Here is a 25,135-nt window from a genome sequence, read left to right as displayed (position 1 = left end):
GAGGAGAGCTCCCTCGGCTCAGCTCTGCATCAGCCTACCTTGTAGTGAACCTTAAGTGCTTAGGACTTGCTTAGATAAGCGACCTGTGAACAGTGGCTAGCTACGCATGTGAGTATACCCATCTTGTGATTATAGCCTTGGGAGGATGGGCGTGAGTACTGTGTCCTGAAGGAAATAAATAGCAAAGGAGGAGACTGACTGACTCGAATCCAGCGTCGGTTCTGCCCAAGCACTTTTGATGCATTATCTCATTTAATTCTCACAGTAATCGCACAAAGACTTTACTGCTGGTATCCCTGATTACCAAGTGAGGAAACTAAGGCTAAAATTAAGTAGCCCTCTTTAAGACACATGGCTAGCAAGGGTAAAGCCAAAACCCAAGTTGATCCCACTCCAGAGTCTGTTTTCCCCTTCCTGTTTGCCATGCTGTCAGTGGGGAGTGAGCTAGTTAAAAGCTGACCTGTAGGACCATGTCTGACCTGAAAGGTTGCAGTTGCCAGACAAAATTTCATGGAGGAGGTGAAACTAGAATGCTGGGGTCCGAGCAGTGGCTGTGGATGACAGAAAGGTGTGTGGAGAACTGTTCCCCTGCAGGCAAGGCCACGAGGAATTTCCCGCTGCGTGACAGGGCCCACAGATGTCTGCAACCACCTGAAGGCAGTTCCACCTCCCTTTGCAGGACACCCGACCACCCCACTGAGAATTCTGTTATCTCTGTAGGCATTGTGTGCCCTTGCAGGGTTGGTTTTTACTATCAGTGTGAGCTTGGAAGTTGATGTTGCAAAAGGGCCTTTTGCTATTCCTGCTGTCTCTGGCTCTGCTGCCCCCATTGACCATCCTCAGTCTTTAGGTCCCTGCTTCTGTGATGCATTTCCTCCCCTAACTGATTCAAGATTAAATTGTAGAATGAGGATTGTAGTGGGAATGTGTTACTGATTGATAATGCGCTGTCTATTGAGAACTTCCTGGCCACAGGGTCAGGATGGATAACATCCTGCTTTAAGGTGAAACAAAGGGCAGAATTATCCTTAGAAACACCCACTTAACTGTGAGGTAAAAAGTCTATGCCAGAGCTTGTCTGCTTCTGTATAAATAAAGCTGACATCTTTCCCGCATTGTCCATTATCATCATGAAATCGTAGTGGTCCATTTCTTTTCTCTCTATGCCTACTCCAAACACCCTTCTTGTTCCGAACTTGGCTGGAGCTGGGCTCCAGCACTAGACTTAATGTTACTGTTTGCTCACCTTAGTCGCTGGCTCTTCTCTAGGTATGCTGAAGAATCCACTTGTAAGTAATTGTATAGCGGTCAGTACTGGAGGAATTTATATAACAAACCACAAACACAGACTGTAGGCTTGGAGCATCCTCAAGTAATGTGCAGAAGCTGCCCTCAGCAGAGGCATCGCTGCACTTTCCACTGCCTACCAAGTTTTGCATGCCTGCTGCCACGTGTTTTACAGCGATACTCCCTGCCTGTGCTGCTCGTCTCCCGTTTCTCTGCCTTTTGGAGTAGCGCATGCCATTCCTGGCTTTCTGCATTTCTTCTTTTACAGTATGATTTTAGCCGTACGATTACAGTTATAAATTGTTCTCAGAGTAAATATGGCAAGGAGCCCCCTACAGGGTTGTGAAATCAAATGATCTTTTCTTTGCCTAAAACCTCAGGTTTGACCCAGAGTGGGAAAATACCTAGAGCCATCATGTTTCTTAGCCATGGCTTCATCCTCAGTGGGATGTGCGCAGGATCATTTGACAGTGGAGGAAAAGAAAATGAACTGCCTCAGATTTTTCCTGATTTGCTTCTTTAAAATACATTTTGCAGATAATTTTAACCAGTGACCTCGTCTCAGCATGTTGAGTCAAGTTTATCGCTCTGGGTTCAAGCCCTTCAACCAACATCTTCTGCCCTGGGTCCAGTCTACAGCTGTTTCCAGATCTCGTAAGTACCATAGGAACGTAAGGATGGGGGAACTTCGATGGTGTGTGTATTTCAGGAGATTTTTCTTTCTTTCTTTCTTTCTTTGAAGATGTATTTATTGTTATTGGAAAGTCAGATATACAGAGAGGAGGAGAGACAGAGAGAAAGATCTGCCATTCACTGATTCACTCCCCAAGAGGTTGCAACAGCTGGAGCTGCGCCAATCCACAGCCAGGAGCCTCTTCTGGGTCTCCCACATGGATGCAGGGTCCCAAGGCTTTGGCCGTCCTCTACTGCTTTCCCAGGCCACAAGCAGGGAGCTGGATGGGAAGCAGGGCAGCCAGGATGTGAGCCAGCTCCCACATGGAATCCTGGCACATGCAAGGCAAAGACTTTAGCCACTAAGCTACTGCACTGGGCCCTCAGCAAGGTTTTAAAGCGGGCTCAGTTTGCCAGGGTGGGCAGTTAGCTCCACAGTTAAGACTCTCATATTCCACATCAGAGTACCTGGATTGGAGTCTCAGCTCCAGCTCTTTGCTCCGTTTCAGACCCTGGAAGCCAGCACAGATGGCTCAGTCTTCGGGTCCCTGCCACCCGCTCGGGAGAGCCGAAGTGCAGACATGGCTCTGGGATTCAGTTCCGGCCATTGTAGGCATGGGGGACTGAATGAGAGCTCTTTTTCTCTGTCTCTCAAGTAAATAAAAAAAGATGTTTTTTTAAATGTGTGTTAGTAGAATTGGACAAAAGCAGGAGGCAGCCTTCTGCTGAAATATTTGTCAACAAGGTATTCTCCAGTCTTTCCCCCATCCTCCAATTTTCACAGACTATGTTTAATTATTGTTTATTATTGTTTTTGTAATTAGGTGTTCACTTTTAATAAAAATTCACTTGCAGTGAATTCATACAGAGAGATACCTTCTTATGTTCTTATGGTTTCACAAGCTGTGTCAGGGCCATTGTCACGGATAGAATCAGGACACAGAGCGTCCACATCAACCCAGTCTCTTTCATGCTTTGCTTCTACGTCCATCCCCTCTTCCCTGTCCTAGCTACAGTAACCAGTTCTTCATTTTTATCATTTCATCTTATCATTTTATCCTTCCAACAGTGTTAAATACATGAATCATACACTATGTGACTTTAATTCTGCCTACTTCTCCAAAGATTCATTTAAAATGCTGTGTGTTGCCATCTGGTTCCTTTTTATTACTGGGTACTACTTAATGTGGGATGACCCTGTCAGTATAACTACTCGCCCGATGAAGCACGTCTGGGCTTTGGTTCATTTGTTGGCTACTGTGAATAAGACTAAAGTTTTTTTTTTTAAGATTTATTTATTTTTATTACAAAGTCAGATGTACAGAGAGGAGGAGAGACAGAGAAGATCTTCCGTCCGATGATTCACTCCCCACGTGAGTGCAACAGCCGGTGCTGTGCCGATCCGATTCCAGGAACCAGGAACTTCTTTCCGGGTCTCCCACACAGGTGCAGGGTCCCAATGCATTGGGCCGTCCCCAACTGCTTTCCCAGGCCACAAGCAGGGAGCTGGATGGGAAGTGGAGCTGCCGGGATTAGAACCGGCGTCCATTTGGGATCCTGGGGCGTACAAGGCAAGGACTTTAGCCGCTAGGCCACGCCACTGGGCCCAAGACTAAACTTTCAAACACACAGCTTTTTATAAACAGTTTTCAGCTTTCTGGGATGAATACTTCAGAGTGCGGTTGTTCAGTCAGGGGATAACCGCATAATTTCTGTAGGAAATTATTTTTGAGGGTCTGGCACTGTAGCATAGTGGTTAAAGTCCTCACCTTGCATTTACTGGGATCCCCTACGGGTACCAGTTCATGTCCCAGCTGCTCTACTTCCCCATCCAGCTCCCTGCTTTTGTCCTGAGAAGGCAGTCGAGGACGACCCAAAACCTTGGGACCCTGAACCTGAGTGGGAGACCCGGAAGAGGTTCCTGGCTCCTGGCTTCAGATTGGCTTGGCATCAGCCATTGCGGCCACTTTAGAGTGAATCTGCAAATGGAAGGTCTTCCTCTTTGTCTCTCCTCCTCTCTGTGTATCTGCCTTTCCAATAAAAGTTAATAGATCTTTTAAAATATTTTTGTAAGGTGACTGTTCCACTTTCTATTCCCTCCAGCAGTGTGGGATGCTCTGCTTCCTCTGCATCTTCACCAGTGTTTGATGCTGTACGCTCAGGTTTCTTTTTTTTTTTTTTACAACAGTTTCTTACGGGATCAAAATTTATAGGTCTGATGGTTCACCATTCCAAAGTGTACAGTTCAGGCATTTTTAACATAGTGCATCCATCACTGATGCAAGTGTTTCAGAACATTTGCATCACCCTCAAAAGAAATTCCCCACTCATTAGCAGTCACTTTCCAGGCCCCTCTCTCCCCACGCCCCCGGCAACCACAAATCTGCTTTCTGTTTCTCTGGATTTACCTGTTCTGGATGTTTCACATAAATGGAATCCTATAATATGTGATCTTTCATGGCTTTTTTATAATTTAGCATGATGCTTTTAAGACTCATCTAGGTACTTAATTCTTTTTTAGAATTCTATTTATTTTAAAGATTTTTTTTAAGAAGCAGAAAGAAATAGAAGTAGAGCTTCCAACTTCTGGTTCATTTCCCAAGATGCCTGCAATAGCTGGAGCTGGGCTTGGCCAAAGCCAGGTGCTGGGAACTCAATCCATGTCTCTCACGTGGTTGACAGGAACCCAATTACTTAAGCCGTTATTGCTTTTTCCCAGTGTCTGCATTAGCAGGAAGCTGGAATGAGGAAACAGAGTCAGAATCAAACCCAGCTATTCTGATGTGAGACATGGGGCTTAACTGACACGCCTTCTGCTGAGTTCCTTTTCCTTGCTAAGCAATATTCCAATATGAAATCATGCCACATGTTGCTTACCCATTCAGTTCAGATTTCTTTTAAGTCTGACAGCTATTTGGTGACTTACCTTGTAACTCTTTTTTTTTAAGCTTTATTTTTATTTTTATTGGAAAGTCAGATATACAGAGAAGAGGAGAGACATAGAGGAAGATCTTCCATCTGCTGACTCTCTCCCCAGGTGGCTGCAACGGCCAAAGCTGAGCCAATCCGAAGCCAGGAGCCAGGAGCCCTTCCAGGACTCCCACACAGGTGCAGGATCCTAAGGCCATCCTCTACTGCTTTCCCAGGCCACAAGCAGGGAGCTGGATGGGAAGCTGGACTGCTGGTGCCCATAAGAGATCCTGGCACATGCAAGGCAAGGATTTTAGCCGCTAGGCTACCACGCCAGGCCCTGTTGTGACTCTAAAGAATATTTATTTGTATATTTGAAAAGAAAACAAGAGGAGAGAGAGAGCTTCCATCATTAGTTTATTCCCCAAAATGGCTGTAACAACCAGGTTTAAGTCATGCTGAAACCAGGAGCCAGGTACTCCAGCCAGGTTGTCCTGGTGGGGACAGGGGCCCGAGTACTTAGGCCATCTTCCTCTGCCTTCCCAGGCTGATTCACAGGAAATGGATTAAAAGCTGGGACTTAAACTAGCACTCCGTGCCACAGTGCTGTCCCCTGCATTGTGACTTTAGCTTGCTTTTCCATCAGAGCTAATAATGTAGAACTTCATCCTGTGCACCTGTTTGCCATCTGTATATATCCTCTTTGGTGAAATGTCTGCTCATGATTTTTACTCGTTTGTAACTGCTGGTGTTTTCTACTTTTGAAGTTTAAGGATTCTTCACATCTTGTAAATACTAGTCCCTTGTCTGGTTATATTATTTGCAAATATTTTCTCCTAATATGTGGGCTTATCATTGTGTTCTCTCTTTTTTAAGATTTATTTTTTTTTTATTCAAAAGTCAGATTTACAGGGAGACGGAGATACAGAGAAGGATCTTCCATCTGTTGGTTCACTGCCCAGGTAGCCGCAATGACTGGAGCTGAGTCAATCTGAAACCAAGAACCAGGAGCTCTTTTCTGGTCTCCCATGTGGATGCAGGGTTCTAAGGCTTTGGGCCATCCTCAACTGCTTTCCTAGGACGCAAGCAGGGAGCTGGATGGGAAATGGAGCAGCCAGGATATGAACTGGCTCCTGTATGGGATCCTGGCACATGCAAGACAAAGAGCTAGCCACTGAGCCATGGTAATGGGCCCTAGTTGATTGGTTTTTAGTGTATACTTTTAGAATCAAGTCTAAGAGCTTTTTGTACAGCCCTAATCCCTGAAGGTTCTGTATGTTTGTATAGGAGGACATTGTGACCCTAGAAGGTCAGTGAGCACAGGATTACAGTTGGTTGGATAATATTTGGGGGAGAACAACCAAATGGCTACCTTTTGTATACCTTATTGGATATCATTTGCATAAGAACAGCTAAGTGGAGAGTATGTATATGAGAACACCTGGTGCAATATACAAGACAAAAGAGTTCCAAACAAAAGCATTGATGGTTTTGTTGATAAGTTCAATACTTCCTCCCTTATCCTATATGGCCCTCAGTGTATAAAGTCTGATGCTACTAATAAACTACGGCTTTTGACTGTGTTATTATCGGCTCCTTGCACCAAGCCCATCGCTGCGGGACAGCGACATGTTTGATTCTGTTTTGTAGTTTCTTCTTTTCCACTTAACTGTGACGTATTTTTAATTCTTTATAAAGTAGATATAGGTTCATTCTTTTGCCTATCATCAGTTGCTCCACTTGTTGGAGAGCTGTTCATGGCATTTTGAGTTGGCCAACTCCTTGATTCACTGAGTTCTTAGCAATGTCTATCTTCAAGCCTCTCTGTAGGCTGACTTACCTGCTGTGCCTATCTAATTATTGTTATCACCACCCAGAAAAATCTATTTTCCATTAATTTAAAGAACAATGTAAGCAAAAGGCTGGAAGGTCAAGATCCAGAGCCTGGGTACCTTGGGTTTGGAAACTAACTCTGCTGCCTACTAATTAAATAACTTAGTGGTCTGAAAGGACAGCTATCTGTGAGCCAGGTTTTGGACGGGGCTCACTTACAGTGAATCTGTGTCTGTGTCAGCTGTCAGATTGACTCAGGGCTGAATTCTGGGCAACAGGGGCCCTCCACTGGGAGGACTGCCATTGTTCCCTCTGGCCTCCTGCCCCCAGCAGGCTTTCCTTGGCTTTACACAACTTCAGGGTTTCCAAAAGAGCAAGCATGAAAACTGCAGGGGCTCCTAAGAGGTAGGGTCAGGATTCATACAGTATTCTGCTTACATTGTTGCACTCAAATCAAGTCACAGATCCAAGGGTTTGGAAACTCCCCCCATTGCTGGGAGCAGCATCCAAGTATCTTATCCGATTTTGTAATCTCATAATATTGGTGAATTACTCAGTTTCTCTGGGTCCCATTGTCCTTGGTACCAGTTCTAATCCCAGTGACCCTACTTCCCGTCCAGCTTCCTGCTTCTGGCCTGGGAAAGCAATCGAGGACGGCCTAAAGCCTTGGGACCCTGCACCCACATAGGAGACCAGGAAAAAGCTCCAGGCTGCTGGTTTCAGATCAGCTCAACACTGGCCATTGCAGCCACTTGGGGAGTGAACCAGTGGATGAAAGATCTTCCTCTCTGTCTCTCCTCCTCGCTGCATATCTGTGTTTTAATAAAAAATAAATTTTTTTAAAAAAACAAGAATTAATAGTGACAACTAATAGTAATACCTAGCACATGAGGCTTAATTCAGGAGAATTGAGGTCAGATGAAAATGATGGTTGACGCTTTATAATGACGCTTGTTGAATGTCTGCTTGGTACCAGTACTTGTTTGTGCGTTGACCCGTGTCATCCCCCATGATCACCTGCTGTGATAGGCACAATAATGGCAGGTAGGTGGAGGATCTGAAGTTCCAGCTCAGGCAGCCAGGCTCCAGAGCCTATACCTTAACCCTCTGGCAGTTTCTGCCTCTGCATTCATGGTAAGTGTCACTAGTAGTACTTCTAGTGTTGGTATATTATTTTCCTCATTCACAGAAAGTACTTTCTGATGTGGCATCTAGATTTTTACTTTTTTTTTTTTTTAGATTTTTTATTATTATTGGAAAGCTGGATATACAGAAAGGAGGAGAGACAGAGAGGAAGATCCTCCATCCGATGTTTCACTCCCCAAGCGAGCTGCAACGGGCCGGTACGTGCCGATCCGATGCCGGGAAGCTGGAACCTCTTCCGGGTCTCGCACGCGGGTGCGGGGTCCCAAAGCTTTGGGCCATCCTCGACTGCCTTCCCAGGCCACAAGCAGGGAGCTGGATGGGAAGTGGAGCTGCCAGGATTAGAACCGGCGCCCATATGGGATCCCGGGGCGCCCAAGGTGAGGACCCCAGCCGCTAGGCCACGCCGCCGGGCCAATTTTTACATTTTTGTATCCAGACTTTTTCTGGAGCCTGTGTCTTGTGTTCATGGAATGTGGTGAACAGAAGAGTAGAAAAAAGAAAGGCAAAGTGAGAAGACTTGGCAGCAGACACAGATGGAGATGGAAGGCCAGGAAGAGAGGGAGAACTCGGCGTCATTGTCCTTTCTTGTTCAGGCTTGAAACAGCCTCAATGACTGCTGAGATGAGGACCCTGCTGCTTGTCCCTTGGAGTATCATCTGTACGGTGGCACTTGTGACAGGGAAGTGAAACCCAGCACACCATGCAGGCACCTGTGTGCTGTCATGAAACTCATTATCTCCCCCCCGCCTACAAGGGTTTTCCTAGGGACTTAGTTTATAAAAGTTCCTTAGAATAATAGGCTGAGTCTCTGCCTGCAATGTTGGCATCAGCTTGAGTCCCAGCTGCTCCACTTCTGATCCAGCTCTTTGTGTATAGCCTAGGAAGGCAGCAGAGAGTGGCTCAAGTCCTTAGGACTCTGTACCCATGTGGGAGACTCAGAAGAAGCTCTTAGCTTCTGGCTTTGGGCTGACTCTTCTCCAACCTTTATGGCCATTTTGGGAGCAAACTAGAGATGGACGATCTCTCTCTCTCTCCTCTCTGTGACTCTGCGCTTTAAATAAAAATCTGAAGAAAAAGTTGAGAAAGGAATACTTGAGAAGCCTTGAGTTTTCCTAACCATCAAGACTTTTTCAGTCCTCAGTATGAACCCTGACAAGTACAGCATACTGTAGAACATTTAAAATACCCCCCAAAGGGGTGGCTTTGTGGCACAGCAGGTCCAGCCACCAACTTTAAGTGCCTGTTTGAATCCTGGCCACTTTGCTCCCAATGCATCTCCCTGCTAATGTGCCTAGAGAATTGGCAAAGGATGGTGCAGGTAGGTGGTTGGCCCCGGCACCCATGTGAGTATTCTGATGCAGTTCCAGGCTCCTGGTGTAAGCCTGACCCAGTTCTGACCATCACAGCCATTTGGGGAGTGAGCCTGTGGATAAAAAGTTGATCTCTCTCTTCTCTCTCTCTAACTGCCTTTCAAATAAATAAAATCCTTTTTTTAAAATGTATTTATTTTTATTGTAAAGTCAGATATACAGAGAGGAGAGACAGGATCTTTTGTCCAATGATTCACTCCCCAAGTGGCCACAACAGCTAAAGCTGAGCTGATCTGAAGCCAGGAGCCTGGAGCTTCTTCTGGGTCTCCCATGCGAGTGCAGGGTCCCAAGGCTTTAGGCCGTCCTTGACTGCTTTCCCAGGCCACAAGCAGGGAGCTGGATGGGAAGCAGGCCCACTAGGACACAAACTGGCGCCCTTATGGGATCCCTGGCATGTGCAAGGCGAGGACTTTAGCCATCTAGGCTACTGCACCGGGTCCTCAAAATAAATAAACCGTTGAAACAAAATACCCTAAGAAAGTCAGGGTCAATGTGAGAGTCAAAGGCATTGGTCATTAAGAAATTCAGAAAGCCCCAAAGCTCTACTGTAGGCCAGACCTCCCAGGACTTGACCTAGTTGGTACCTACTTGTTGGTAGGTATGACCTCCTCATGAAGCTTGTCAGTCCTTGTCAACTACTGTGATGCAGCTGCTCACAGCCAGAGTGACTCTTGGGCTGTGGTTGGCTTTTGCTACTTGATCACTTGGACTGTCATGCTTGCCTCTTCCTGTGTCCCTGAGGTGCCCTCTCGGGCTGCCCCACCCTCCCAAGACAGGACATGCCTATGGAAAGGACAGAAATGTGGTCCACAGCCCTGATCACTGAGAGCCACCTAAGGGATAGGTGCTATTGGGGTCATTCTGAGATCTGTGAACAGCCTTTCGTAAGCCTAGGTGCAAGCCCCATGGAGTCAGTCTCTCCCTCTGCCAGCATCTGTCCATCGGGTCTACAATTGGGCAGTGTGGACTTCACTGAATGTCCTGCATGTAGTAATAGCCCTGAAGACTGTTGATTCACCTAGTGAGGGAGAGAACCTGTGCCCGACAACAAGCAGGCCTGCGGTCCTGCAGTCGCTAGGACTCTCCCGGCAAGAAGGGAAGGTCCTCCCAGGGTGCCAAGCCCCAGCTCTGTCCCGCTCAGTGGCCTCTAAGCAGCTTTGCCCCTCAAACCAGCAAGCCTGGTGTGTATTTGCACAGACAGGAAACAATAGCCACTTAGATAAGATGGTTATTTAAAAAGAACCCATGACTGCTTTTTCAAAAACTTGTGTTTTTGTTTTGTTTTGTTTTTCTGCCAAGATTTGTGTGTAAAGAAGGCAAGAAGGGATAACACACCGTGCTCTTCCTGTCCAAGAGAGCTTCTGCCTGCCTCCCCTGCCATTGACACAGGATGGAAAAAAGGAATAGAAGCCAGATTGTGGTTAGGGGAGGGGACCAGTAGCCAAGAAACAGAGGCAGCAGGTGCAGGAAATATATAAATAACACCTGGACCACAGTGAATCTAGTGAAGTTAGTTACTCTGTAATAGCAGGGTTATGAAAACCATGCCTGCCCGAAGGTGACTGGATTGATTGTTCCAGCAACCCATTCAAATATCTGTCATTTCTCTCTGATGCCACTGAGGACCCGTGGGGGGAAGTTGCCTGAAGTTTAGTCCTGCTGAGGACCTTTTGTGCATCTTGTTTTGCTGCTTACTGTCAGAGTCCCTTCCCATCAACCAACAGCATCGCCCCATCCACCCACCTACCCACCACCACAAACACACCTAGGCCTCTCTGTTTAGCTTTGTTCCCCTGAGGCAGGTAAGAGTGTGTGTGTGTGTGTGTGTGTGTGTGTGTGTGTGTGAGACAGAAACACAGTCATGGCCCAGAAGGGATAGAAATGCTGTCTCTCTCTCCTGAAGGCTGGCGCCCTAGCAGGAAGGTGGCCAGTCCGGGGCTGCTGGAATAGCTCTGAGAAATCCTCAGGGACCACACTCCTTGCTTTAGGCTTCACTGCCCCTGATGCGGTTTTTTGCAGTCCAACATTGATGAAGAAGAAGATGAGGATTTATTTGTGAGACAGGGACACAGAGCACTCCCACGCACTGGTTTACTCTTCGGATGCCTGCAGCAGCACCAGGCCAGGGACTGGAGCCATGAAGCAGGAACTCCATCCAGGTCTGTCACGTGGAAGGCGGAAGCCCTGTGGCCTGTTTGAGCTCCAGCCTTCTTGTTCTTGTTCCTTGCAGCAGGGCCACTGAAGGGAACAAGGAAGCATGCCTCATTGTAAAGAAGTTCCTGGAAACCCAGCCTTTGCTTTTCACGGGTATCCCTGTAAGGAGGAGTTAGTCATGTGGTCGTGTCAGCTGAGTGCTGGGAAATGAAAGCTGGGACCTGTGGTCTGATTGGCAGCAGCGTGCCCAGCTGAAACCCTGGGGATCTGATCATTTGTGAGGACGGATGACAGACAGCCTGGGGGTTGGGTGTGTGACAGTACGGCGGACCTCATATCTTACCTTCAGCTCTTACGGTTGTGGCATTTGGCCTTATGTAGATATAATTCACATCTTTGGTGAATAATTTTTTCTTTCCACCTTGAAATCTTTCATTGTATTGTAAGAAAAAGAGGGAAGGGGCCGGGCAGCGTGGCCTAGCAGCTAAAGTCCTCACCTTGAACGCCCCAGGATCCCATATGGGCGCCGGTTCTAATCCCGGCTGCTCCACTTCCCATCCAGCTCCCTGCTTGTGGCCTGGGAAAGCAATCAAGGACGAGCCAAAGCTTTGGAACCCTGCACCTGCATGGAAGACCCGGAGGAGGTTCCAGGTTCCTGACTTAGGATCGGCACAGCACCGGCCATTGTGGTCTCTTGGGGAGTGAATCATCGGACAGAAGATCTTGCTGTCTGTCTCTCCTCCTCTCTATATATCTGACTTTGTAATAAAAATAAATAAATCTTTAAAAAAAAAATAGGGAAGAATTGCTCAGGGGAGGTATCCAAAAGGAAAGAAAATATGTAGTTCCAACATTTCTTCCCTTGAGAATATCTTCTTTTACCCTCACTCCAGACATTTTAATTCATGCCTCCATGTCAGGTAGTGACTTATTTTGTTGTTGTTATTAACAGTTAACTTTTTCCTTAATGTCTTTGCTAATCTCTTTTTGTAGGGCTGTAGTGTCTTTAGAAGCACATGTTTTTCTTCGATTATAAAACACTGCAGTTTTATCATATAAATTTGGGAAAATTAAGAAAGAACAGAGAAGATGTTTTAAAAAAAATCACCTTAAAATGCCATCAGTAGGGCCCAGCACTGTGGCCTAGTGGCTTAAGTCCTCGCCTTGAATCCGCCGGGATCTCATATGGGCACCGGTTCTAGTACTGGCAGCTCCACTTCCCATCCATCTCCTTGCTTGTGGAGTGGGAAAGCAGTCAAGGATGGCTCAAAGCCTTGGGACCCTGCACCAATGTGGGAGACCTGGAGGAGGTTCCTTGTTCCTGGCTTTGGATTAGTTTGGCTCCAGCCGTTGCGGTCAATTGGGGAGTGAATCATCGCATGGAAGATCTTCCTCTCTGTCTCTCCTCTCCTCTGTATATATGACTTTGCAATAAAAAAAAAATCATTAAAAAATGGCAATCAGTAGATAAATTATTTTGCTTTAAAAAGGAGGGGGGAACCAGTATGGTAGCCTAGTGGCCAGAGTCCTCGCCTTGTTGCCTCACTTCCCATCCAGCTGTCTGCCTGTGGCCTGGGAAAGCAGTCGAGGACGGCCCAAAGCCTTGGGACCCTGCACCTGCATGGGAGACCCAGAGATTTCTGGCTCCTGACTTCAGATCAGTTCAGCTCCAGTTGTTGCAGCCACTTGGGGAGTGAATCATTGGATGGAAGATTTTCTTCTCTATCTCTCCTCCTCTGTGTATATCTGACTTTATGATAATAATAAATAAATCTTTGAAAAAAAATATTTATGGGCCCGGCATTGGTGGTTCAGTGGCTAACTCCTTGCTTTGCACCTGCTGGGATCCCATATAGGTGCCAGTTCTTGTTTCAGCTGCTCCACTTCCCAACCAACTACCTGTCTGCAGCCTGAGAAACCAGTAAAGAAAGTCCAAAGCCTTGAGAACCTGCGCTCACAATGTGGGAGACCCAAAAGAAGCTCCTGGCTTCTGCCTTTGGATTGGCTCAGCCATTGCAGCCACTTAGGGAGTGGACCAGCGAACAGGTCTTTCTTCTCTCCTCCCTGTGAATCTATTTTCCAATAAAAATAAATAAATCTTTAAGAAAGATTTATTTTTGTTGGAAAGACAGAGCTATAGAGAGGATAGAGATCTTCCATCTGCTGGTTCACTTCCCACATGACTAACTGACAGAGCTGGGCCCATCTGAAGCCAGGAACCAGGAGTTTCTTCCAGGTGTTCCATGTGGGTACAGAGACTCAAGGAGGGAAACCATCTGCACATTAGCAAGGAAATGGGTCAGAGGTGGGGCAGCTACAGCTTGAACACCCAGATGTTCTGCCTATGCCACAAGCAGCAGCTTTATCCAGATTGCCACAGCATTGGCCACAGGAAAGATATTTTATATTTTGCTCATCTTTTTGTAGCCCTTTAGACATGTAAATGAGATTAACATGAACATTTTCCTAAGTTAGTAAAAATTCTAAAAATGAAAATTTATCTTTTTCCCTAATCTCTAGCCATTTACTCTGGTTCCTATAACTTACTGGTGAACCGGCTTCTGATACTTCTCTTTGCCCACTTCCAATTTATTCCCTAAAGATCTGAACATGGCATTACCTGATCAAACGATGTAATGGTTAAAGCTTTTGTTACATTTTATCAGCATACCTTTAAGCAAGTTTATTTCATTTTTATTCTTCATCAGCTGTGTTTGGGTATGTGTGGTGTAAATGCCATACGGAATAAGAATTGGAATGTGCTAGATAGATCTTTTGATAGACTGGTTTCATACAGTTAATAATAAAGGGTTTTTTGTCGCTAAGCTGGTTAGTTTTGTGTATGCATCTTTATTTAAACATTGTATTGTGTATTTTTTTTCTTGTGTTTGTCTTTGGGGACTACAGGTCGTGTCCAGCCCTCAGCAGTCAGACATGTTCGTTCTTGGAGCAACATCCCCTTTATCACTGTACCTCTCAGTCGAGCACATGGAAAATCCTTTGCCCACCGCAGTGAGCTGAAACATGCCAAGAGAATTGTGGTGAAGCTTGGCAGTGCCGTGGTGACCCGGGGGGATGAGTGCGGCCTGGCACTGGGGCGGCTGGCTTCTATTGTTGAGCAGGTAATTACCAAAATTATGCTGAAGTAAAACGGAGCTTTCAGTTCATTGGTTCAGGCTTCTAAACTTCTAAAAGTAGTCTTGCTTTGAGGGTGATAGATTTAACCCAATCTGAATTTTTTTTTTTTTTCACAATATAGATGCTAGAAAAAGAATAAAGGATTGTCAAAGCTGAGAGGATTGAAAGTGAAAGAATGGGAAAAGATACTCTATGCCAAAGGAAATTGAAAGCAAACAGGAGTCACTGTAGATACACACAGTCACTGTAGATATAAACAGATAGCCATCTGTATAGTATATTGTTTGCTGTCTACTTGGTGCACGGAGCCAATAATAACACGCATGGACTACTGACTGATGGCCTACAGATGAAGTTTATTAGTGGTATCAGACTTTTGTAGACTGAGGGACACATACGATAAGGGGGGAGGCATTGAACTTGTCTAGGGACCCATCAATCGTTTCCATACCCTTGTTTGGAATTCTTTTGTTTTATATATCCCACCAAGTCTTCTCATTCAAATGCTATCCACTCAGTTGTTCTCTTACAGATATATCCATTTAGTTATACAAGTGGTATCCATTCAGTTGTTCTCATACAAATGTTATCCTTTCAATTGTAATCCTGTGCTTACCAACCTTCTAGAATCACAATGTCCTTCTACAGTATATTATTTGTGTGTGTGTATATATATACACGTGTGTGTGTGTGTGTGTGTGTGTATGTAAAACAAGACATTTTCAGGTAAAAACTGTTAAGAGAGGTCACTATATAATGATCAAGGGCTCAGTAAACAAGATATGGCTGTCACGAATGTATATGCACCTAATGCCAGAGTACCTGGTTTTACAAAACAAATGTTAATAGATTTAAAAGCAAACATAAACAGTAATTTTGGGGTATGTCAACAGTCCACTTCTGTCAATATACAAATCAGCCAGACCGAAAAACAGAAACAGCAGTTAATCTGAACAACAGACCGAATGGACCTAACAGGCATTTACAGACTACCCCATCCCATAGCCACAGAATGCGTTTTCATCAGCATGTGGAACATCCTTGAGGATAGACCATATACTAGGCCATAAGATTATAAGATGTGTAACTTATGATCACAGTGGAATAAAGCCAGAATTTAACAGTCAGCACAGTGACTTGTACAATGTCCTTCCTGCATGGCAGGTGTCGGTGCTGCAGAACCAAGGCCGAGAGATGATGCTGGTGACCAGCGGAGCCGTTGCCTTCGGCAAGCAGCGCCTGCGCCATGAGATCCTTCTGTCTCAGAGTGTGCGGCAGGCCCTGCACTCGGGGCAGAACCAGCTGAAGGAGATGGTGAGTGCTGTCTCTCCACACCATGTGACAGGTCCTTAGATCCTCTTCCCTCGGTCCTAACCACACCGTAACTGATTGGTATTTTGCAGGCAATTCCAGTTTTGGAGGCACGAGCCTGTGCAGCTGCCGGGCAGAGTGGCCTGATGGCTTTGTATGAGGCCATGTTCACCCAATACAGCATCTGTGCTGCCCAGGTGAGATGCGGGGGTTCACCAATTGCTGTAGGACCTGTGAGGAGAGTTCTTCAGCAGCTAGGGACTTAGGAGCAGGGCTGGAGTCAGATCGCCACCAATACTTCTGACAATGGAAAAGGTTAGGTGTCTTCACTTCATCACCCCTTGGCTTCAGGTGCGGTTCCATATGAATATAAATACATGCAATTACTAAATTAATATACATTTTAGTAATTGTAGATAGAAGACCATTATCAGTGTTATTTCAAGCTCTCTAACAAGTTGTTTAGAAATTAAAGACTTAAACAAGCACAGTGACTTATTTTTTTCTTCACAGACAGGAAGCTGATTTTTGGCTCAGCAGGTTGCCCTTATCCAAACGGACTTTTCCTATTTGGGGGCCACGTCTCTTTCCTCTGCAGTCAGATCCCCTTGTTCAGGAAGCTTCTGTAGCAACAGGTGTTTTCCCAGGGCCTTTAGACCTCCTGTATCCATGTGTTTGCTTTCATTGTGTGACCCTTAACCAGTGTTTGTCGGGGCCTGTGTGTTCATTTTGACCAGTCCTGTTTCTGGCAGAACTAAATATTTCTAAGAAGGAGGTCATGGTCTTTGCTTATCTTCCCTGATACCATCAGTTTTTTTGTTCTCCATTCCAGCAGCTGGCACAGACAGACTGCAGAAGGTTCCTGTCAAGTGATTGAGTGCTGTCTTTGCCTCGGCTCTGTTACAACTCTGTCTTCCTCCTCTATGTGTCCTGTGTCGTTAGGGCTGCTGCTTGGCTGCCATGTGGTTCTCAGTCGCTGCTGCCAGTCCCTGGCTGAGGCCTTACAAGAGCACTCGTGGTTCAGCACCACAGGGATTTCATGGAAATCCGGGTTCACCATTACTTAGTTTCTTGCCATCAACCCAATGTACTTTTGTCTCTGGCTGAACATTATCTAACACTGATTAGTGCAGGAAAGCAGAACTGCTTATCAGCCTCCATAGCCAGCTCTACCTTGGAGTTCCTTATGCTGATGCCTTCCCTTGGCCGATGTGATGTCCTGTCTTTTACAGCCTGGGAACAAAACCTGCATGGGACTAGCAGTATAATCTCTCAAACAGAATACTTGTTAATTCTAGCAGTGATCAGCTTCCAAGTCAAAGTGCTGATAATATAATCTGATTCCATTTTTCCTAATACTTATTTCCAAGAAGTGTAAGCCATCCGTTTACTCACACACCAAACATTTAAGTGGCTCTCATGGCCCAACCTCAAATCATGCTCAGATGTAGAGATATATGAGTAATTAGCGGGTAATCACTGTTCCCCTCTATTATTCCTGAAGTTAGATACATTAGTTTTCTTAGTTTTTGTAAATAGATGAGACTTTGGTAGCTCTCTGAGAATTAAAGGATTTTACAAGAAGTCTTCAGCTTCTTTACTGAGTTTTCCAGGTGATTATAACTCATTTAATTTCTGAAAGAATTGGATAAATGTCCAAAGAAGTTTGTCTCCTTCTGATGTATGTGGAATCTCAGAAGTCTAAAGTTGAGCTCCCCGCCTCTTGGCTTCCTTGTGTGCCATTCTGTGGAAGTTGATTCTGTTCTTCCTTCCTGTGTTTTCCATATTCCATCTTTATAGATTTTGGTGACCAATTTGGATTTCCATGATGAGCAGAAGCGCCGGAACCTCAATGGGACACTGCATGAGCTCCTCCGAATGAACATCGTTCCTATTGTCAACACGAACGATGCTGTGGTCCCCCCAGCCGAGCCCAACAGCGATCTTCAGGGGGTAAATGTGGGTGAAGTATCCCTAAGGTTGAGCATGCTGAAGACACTAACACCGCGCTGTGCTGCATGTACTAACACCACAAGCTCGGCATAGGCACAGGGAGGCGATGGGGAGAGAGGCTGGCATGTTGGAGCAGGGGCTACATAAGCTGCTCTAAGGTCAGGGAGCCTCATTCAACAGGGTGAGGTGCTGTCATGGTGTAAGGTGGTACTGTGAGCATGGCTTGTATGTTTCAGCAGGTAGAAGGCTGCATGTTTAGGGAAGGGGTTGGTTACCTGTAGACATTGTGTTGCAGACAGAAGGGGCCTTGAGTGAGAGCTGTCATCCACATGTTTGGGGTCATTGGTTTTACCTGCTGAAGAACTGCTGAGTGCTTCCATGACTCTGTGTTTGCACTGCATAGCTCACTCACTCAGGGTTTTTTACTTGCATTCTAGGTTATTAGTGTTAAAGATAACGATAGTTTGGCTGCACGTCTGGCCGTGGAAATGAAAACTGACCTCTTGATTGTTCTTTCAGATGTAGAAGGTACAAAGTAATGCTTTTTCCCTTTATGTACGTGTGTGAGCACATGACTGTCCCTCTGAGACTTTCTGATTTTTTTTTATTTTTTTACTGTGGGTCATTTTCTCTGTGTGTGTGTGCATTTGTGTGCTTATTTTCTAAACTCTGGTCTGACAAGCGGTTTTTATGACTCAGAGGGTAGGCAAGTATAAGAGATGCAGTTCAAATGGTGAAATGTTGTTTTCCAGGTACTTTCAGTTTGGCTTCTTTTTTTTGTTTGTTTCTAATGCCTTTATTGAGACATAACTCACATACTGTACAATTCAACTATTTAAGATTTGAAGTTCATTGATTTTTCATATGTTCATACAGTTGTACAACCATAGCCATAATCAACTGTAGAACATCTTTATCATTTCAACAAGAAGCCTCATGCTCACTCCATTCTTCTCCCCGAACTTCCCAGCCACAGGCAGTTTCCAGTCAGCTTCCTGCCTTGATAGTTTTTCCTGTTCTCTGTATCAATGGAATCATGAATTATGTAGTCCTCTGGGGCTGACTTGTCTGATTTAGCATGTTTGAATAGCATGCTATGCATGCATCAATACTGCATTTTTTTAAAATGACAAGAAAATATCTCACTCTGAACACTTTTGTTTGTCCATTCATCATCTGAAAGACATTTGGGCTCTTCCATGTAATATTGCTATGAACATTCACGTACAAGTTTTTGTGTGGATACGTGTTTTAATTCACCTAAGAGTAGAATTCTGAGTCCTGGGTAACTATTTCAAAATGTTAAGAACTACCAGACTCTTTTCCAAAGCAGCTACATCATTTTACATTCCCGCTAGCAGTAGGTGAGGGTTCTAATGTGTCCACATGCTTGCCAACATTTACCACTTTGTCTGAAAGTCAGTTACAGAGTGAAACCAAAAGATCTTCTATCCATTGGTTTCCTCCATAGTTGGTTGCAACAGCTGGAGCTAGGCCAGGCTGAAGCCAGGAACCAGGAGCTTCTGCAAAGCCTCCCATGTAGCTAGCAAGGGGCCCAAGCACCTGGGCCATCCTCCACCTCTTTTCCTTGGCCATCATCGGAACAAGATCAGAAGTGGAACATCCGGGACACGAATATCCATATGAGATGCTGGCATTGCAGGTGATGATTTTACCTGCCATGCCACAATGTCAATCTATTGCTTTGTTTTTAATGCAAATATCAAGGCCAATTGTTTCGATTGGCACCACTGTAGAAAATCTAGGCCATATGGCTATCAAATTCTTTTTTATAAAGATTTATTTATTTTTATTGGGAAGTCAGATTTTCAGAAAGAAGGAGAGACAGAGAGAAAGATCTTCCATCCACTGGTTCACTCCCCAAGTGGCTGCAAAGTCCAGAGCTGAGCCAGTCTGAAGCCAGGAGCTTCTTCTGGGTCGGCCATGCAGGTGCAGGATTCTAAGGCTTTGGGCCATCCTCTACTGCTTTCCAGGCCACAATCAGGGAAATGGAAGAGAGGTAGAGCAGCCAGGATATGAACTGGTGCCCATATGGAATCCTGGTGCATGAATGGCGAGAATTTTAGCCACTAGGCTACCGCACCAGGCCTTGGCTACCATATTCTTTTATGAAGGCTATTGAAAATTTTCATGGAAAATCTGTATTACAGAAAGCTATGTATATTGCTTCTCAGCATTTTAGCTAAGATCAAGTGCAGAAAACTATATATGAGTATTAAAATTTGGGGGGCCAATGGGCAGGCATTTGGCACAATGGGTTAGGTTGCCGTTTGGGATGTCTACATCGATATTGAGTGTCTGGTTCAAGTACTAACTACTCCACTTCTCATCTAGCTTCCTTTTAATGCTCACCCTTTGAGGTGGAAGATAATAGCTCAAGGAGTTAATTACCTGCCATCCACAGGGAGACCTGGGTAGAGTTCTCGGATCCTGGCTTCAGCCTGGCCCAGCCTGGTTGTTGTGAGCATTTGGGTAGCCAATCAGCAGATGAAAGATCTGTCTGCCTTTCTTTTTTTTTTTTTTTTTAACATTTTACACTTTTTATTGTTATATTGTTCATTGGAGATCTGTCTGCCTTTCAAACAAAATGAAATAGATAGAAATTAAGAACAAAATTTTGACCACCCAACAGACTTCCCTGTAATTCCATTTTGCATGAAAGAGAAAGAGAAATCTTTCATTCACCAATTCGCTCCCCACTCTCCAGATCCCTGCCAATAGCCAGGATTGGAATACAGTGGGACCAGGAGCTGGAAACTCAGTGCAGAGTTTCAGCCTAGGTGGCAGGGACCCCAGGTGCTTGACCCACCAGCAGCTACCTCCCAGGGTGCACCTTAGGGGAAGCTGGGATCCAAGGTAGAGCCAGCGCTCGAACCCAAGCACTCTGATATGGGATCCAGGTATCTCAAGCCACATGTTTAACACCTCACCTGATGCCTCTACAGAAACCTGACACCTTTGTGTGCTATTGATTCCTCTCTGCTTCTGCTTTCCTCAGTGCCCCTGTGAACTCCACTCAGACTCTACAGTCTCCTTGCTTTCTCAGGTTCTTCTCATTTCATTTTGGCCCATACAGTGTGTGGTAGCTGTGCCCTGAATAAGCCCAACCTCCAGCATCCCCAACATGCTGTTATACATTTCTAGGATATTGTAGGAACTCTGCTTGATGCATGGTCTACGCCCACAGCAGGTTAATATGGACACTGAATTTTAAGTTTGCACTAAAGCAGTGTGACATAATGACAAAGGCTGCTTACCAGAGCCAAGGATAAATACAGAAAAATTAGCTTTCTGTCCACATTGAAGTTCAAAGATAGCAGTACCCAGAAGAAGTCTAGGTACTGTGTATGTCCACTGTCTTTTGAAGTCTCAGCATCAGAATAGCTAACATAACTGTGAGGAAGGCATTTGGTTAATCAGCAGGCTCTTACCGAATCTCTGTACAGAGAGTGTGAGAGGTGCTTTATGAGTGTCCATGTATTCAGTCTGTGTAGCAGTCCTGCAAAGTAAGCTGGTGAGCCCTGCGTACAAGTGAAGCTATTCTAAATGAAGGTTAAATCAGTTACGTGGGACATCTGAAGTCACACAGCAATTTCTTGCCAAGAAAGCAGTTTCAAATCTAAGTCTATTCAGCTGAAGTAAAGGACAGCCCTGTTTCCATTCTGTACTGCCTGGCAAGGCAAAGGATATGAGTTTGCAAGATTGATATGTAAAACCCTGTGTGAGCTAGATGCATATGATGCATATATACCATATAGACGCAGCTTCACACGCCAACTTGGTCATTGGCAGGTTTGTTCTCTTACTGCTGGTTAGCCTAGTTTTCTATTGAGTGCTGACCTTCAGAACAATGTTAGGATTTTAAAAATTCACCCAGTAGGCTGCTGTAAGGGTAATAGAATGGCCAGAGGCCCAGAATTCTAAGCACCCCTACACATTCTTATGGAAGGGGTGGCTTAATTGAACCTCAAACAGCCTCAGCCTCCTATGTGAGCTGTCATCTCCCAGCGCTATACCCTGCAGAACTGTGGAGTGCTGGCTGAGGTGACCTGACGCAGAGAGGTCACCTTCACCTCCTGGTGGTTGCTGCTTGGGTTTGGCTTGTATTTCTCTCTACTGCACACTGACTTCCCCCCTCCCCCAGGAAGGTCATGTGTGTAGCACAACTGTTAATGAAAGATTGGGAGCGATAGCCAGGTCACAACCGCAGGGAAAACAATCATTCCAGACCAAAAATGTCAACGCCTCAACTGTCCATCAGCTGGCTCCCGGTCCCAGGCAGGGCTTCCCTGGCTGTGTCCCCCTTAGGTCTTGATTGGACTCTGCCTTCGCAGAACCCCCTCTCACTGCCCTCTATTCCCCTCCAAGGCTCCTGCTCGCTTTTGTTCACTGTGAAGTGGTGAGGATTTTTCCTTCTGATCTGTCTGCACATAATGTTTCATGTCAGTTACAAAAGGCATGTGGCTTTGTGTGATAAGTTCAGAATGATTGCCCAGAGCGTGAGTTCCCCTGCTGATTCAGCTGTACCTCCTTAGCCAGTCAGTCAGAAAGTGGGGAGCTTTTATGGGAGTACCTGTTTATGAGTACCTGATTCAACAGTCCACCCAGTTTGCAAACAATAGTAGTAAATAAACAGTATGTGGCTGCTATACTCTTCCTTTCATAGCCACTCTTGTTTTTCTATTCTGCCTTTAAGGTGCAACATCATAGGTAGCAGTGGCAGAGGTGGGGACAACCTGCAGCCAACTCTGCAGCTAATCCATTGTGACAAGGGTAGGCCATGGTCTGATTTGGGAATTGCTTAGTTACTAAGCTCATCATTTTAATATTAATGTGTTAAGGTGAATACCTTGGAGCTGGTTTTGGATATGAGTTACTTGCACAGATCCCTTTCTCTCTTCTCCAGCAAGAGTAAGCGATAATGTAGCAGAGTCCACCCAGATGAATACAGCCCAGCATGGCTAGCAGCTGCAGGGGGAGCTCTTTCTTGGGGAACATGCACTTCTGTCACAGCAGTAAGGTGACTCTTATCTATTGCCTAGGCCTCTTTGACAGCCCACCGGGGTCGGATGACGCGAAGCTCATTGATATATTTTATCCTGGAGATCAGCAGTCTGTGACGTTTGGAACCAAGTCTAGAGTGGGAATGGGTGGCATGGAAGCCAAGGTAAGAACTGGGATCCTTAACTGCCGTAGCAATTGCCAGTCCCCAATGTGTTTTATCCTTTTTATTTTGTGGTGGAGCGCCAGCTCTTTGGATGCGAGGCACCTGCACACTTAAATATACGTGTGTCTAAATACAAACTTAAGGAGTTTTGTGTACATGTTTTTGTCATGTCTACCTATGTATTTGTATTTGATGCTATGTAAAGAGTATTATTTTGTAAACTCCTCAAGGACAAGGCTGATTTTTTGTAAATCATACATCCTCTAATATTGTCAGCCCAAATATTACTTGATGAAATTTTTAAAGAATTTCTTTCCCGTTAGCTGTTCTCGTAAGTTAGACTCTCAAGATATGTTATCATTCATAGCAATAGTGAAGATGAGGACAGAAGTTGTTAAAAGTACTGAGGTTCAGAGTATGGTCAAATGTCAGGCTGTCCAGGGAACTATTTCTAAACTGAGGCGCAGTGAGCACAGAAGCTCAGAGTCCTGTGCTAGAGTGTTAAAGAACTCAGTGATGGGCCCGGCGGCGTGGCCTAGCTGCTAAAAGTCCTCGCCTTGAGCGCCCCGGGATCCCATATGGGCGCCGGTTCTACTCCCGGCAGCCCCACTTCCCATCCAGCTCCCTGCTTGTAGCCTGGGAAAGCAGTCCAGGACGGCCCAAAGCTTTGGGACCCTGCACCCGTGTGGGAGACCTGGAGGAGGCTCCAGGTTCCCGGCTTCGGATCAGCGTGCACTGGCCCATTGCGGCTCACTTGGGGAGTGAATCATTGGACGGAAGATCTTCCTCTCTGTCTCTCCTCCTCTCTGTATATCTGACTTTGTAATAAAAATAAAATCTTTAAAAAAAAAAAAAAAGGAACTCAGTGATAAGAAGGGGTTGATGAGCTTAATGTGGGCAGCACTCTCCAGGAGAAGGCTGTGGAGGGGGTGTGGGTGTGTGTGTGTGTGTGTGTGTGTGTGTGTGTGTGTGTGAGAAACACACAGCAGAGAAGGCTGTGGAGGATGCCTAGGGTGTGTGTAGAGATGTGTGGATTTTCATAGTCTCTGAGCTATTGGAAATATCGTGCTTGCTGCACATCAAATTGTATGGTGTATCACTAGGTCTGAATCTCACCTATCGCCTTAGGTGAAGGCAGCCCTCTGGGCTTTGCAAGGTGGCACTTCCGTTGTTATTGCCAATGGAACCCACCCAAAGGTGTCTGGACATGTCATCACTGACATCGTGGAAGGAAAGAAAGTTGGCACCTTCTTTTCAGAAGTAAAACCTGCAGGTAAGTAGTTCTAAGGTCCCAGAGCCTGGGGATGTGAGCTGGTGACACCCTGGCCCAGGAAGGACTGAAGACTGAACTCTCAAATGTGGGTTACAATGATGTGCTAGTGCTGTGAAATCCAGTATTGTCTTGAATGCTAAATGCAAAAGTGGATATTGCTTTGCTCTTATAAAATTCCCATCTGGCCTACTTAGTGAGGCCTGCAGTTCTGTCCACAGTCACTTGGTTAAAGAATGTGAGCATCTGCAGTGAACATTTGGTCATTTGGGTAAGACACCTACATCCTGCATCAGAGTGTCTAGGCTTGATTCCTGGTTCTGGGTCCCAATTCCAGATTCTTGCTTATGGTGACGCTGGAAGGCAGCAGGTGGTAGCTCAAATAGTTGAACTATGCAATAGACCTGGATTGAGTTCCCAGCTGTGGCCCATCCTTGGCTGTTGTAGGCATTTGAACAGAGAACCAGCATGTGCTCCCCACAGTTCATGAAGGGTAGCATTCCCCTGTAGGCTGCATTCAGAAATGGGAGCACATTAGGAAGTATAAGCCAGAGTAGAAGTGAGAAACCTGCTGGAAGATGTAAAGTACAGTTCATCTTCCAAATCCACAGGTTCCATGTCTGCAGATCAGTCCACAGCAGGTTGAAAATATTCAAAGAAGTAATGCATCTGTACCAAGCATTTACAGACTTTTTCTTGACATGATGTTCCTAAACAAGAAGGTATTTTACAACTATTTACTCAGCACATGTGTTGCGTTAGGTGTTCTGAGTACCCTAGAGATGGGTCAAGTATGCTGGGAGGATGTGTAGGCTGAATGCAAAGACTGCACTACTCCACATAAAGAACCTGGACATCTGGATTTGGGAACCTCAGAGGCTCCTGGAACCAATCCCCAGGCTT

General features: G+C 45.5%; 1 protein-coding gene across 2 annotated transcripts in view; it reads left to right on the top strand.

Moving 5' to 3' along the window:
* ALDH18A1 (aldehyde dehydrogenase 18 family member A1) overlaps positions 1 to 25,135 on the top strand; it is a 43,883-nt gene that overhangs the window by 1,150 nt on the left and 17,598 nt on the right. Inside the window, exons 2-9 of one of the 2 annotated variants that reach the window (XM_058671311.1) lie at positions 1,825 to 1,941; positions 14,280 to 14,494; positions 15,675 to 15,824; positions 15,914 to 16,018; positions 17,622 to 17,774; positions 18,212 to 18,302; positions 22,838 to 22,962; positions 24,091 to 24,235. In XM_058671311.1, coding sequence (XP_058527294.1) covers positions 1,854 to 1,941; positions 14,280 to 14,494; positions 15,675 to 15,824; positions 15,914 to 16,018; positions 17,622 to 17,774; positions 18,212 to 18,302; positions 22,838 to 22,962; positions 24,091 to 24,235 — 1,072 coding nt within the window. In that variant the 5' untranslated portion in view covers positions 1,825 to 1,853. Of the gene's footprint in view, positions 1 to 1,824; positions 1,942 to 14,279; positions 14,495 to 15,674; positions 15,825 to 15,913; positions 16,019 to 17,621; positions 17,781 to 18,211; positions 18,303 to 22,837; positions 22,963 to 24,090; positions 24,236 to 25,135 lie in introns of both variants that reach the window. The other variant, XM_058671309.1, reaches the window with a different exon arrangement.

Source organism: Ochotona princeps, chromosome 13, assembly GCF_030435755.1.
Source record: "Ochotona princeps isolate mOchPri1 chromosome 13, mOchPri1.hap1, whole genome shotgun sequence".
Classification (NCBI taxonomy): domain Eukaryota; kingdom Metazoa; phylum Chordata; class Mammalia; order Lagomorpha; family Ochotonidae; genus Ochotona; species Ochotona princeps.
This window is presented reverse-complemented; position numbering and strand designations above follow the sequence as displayed.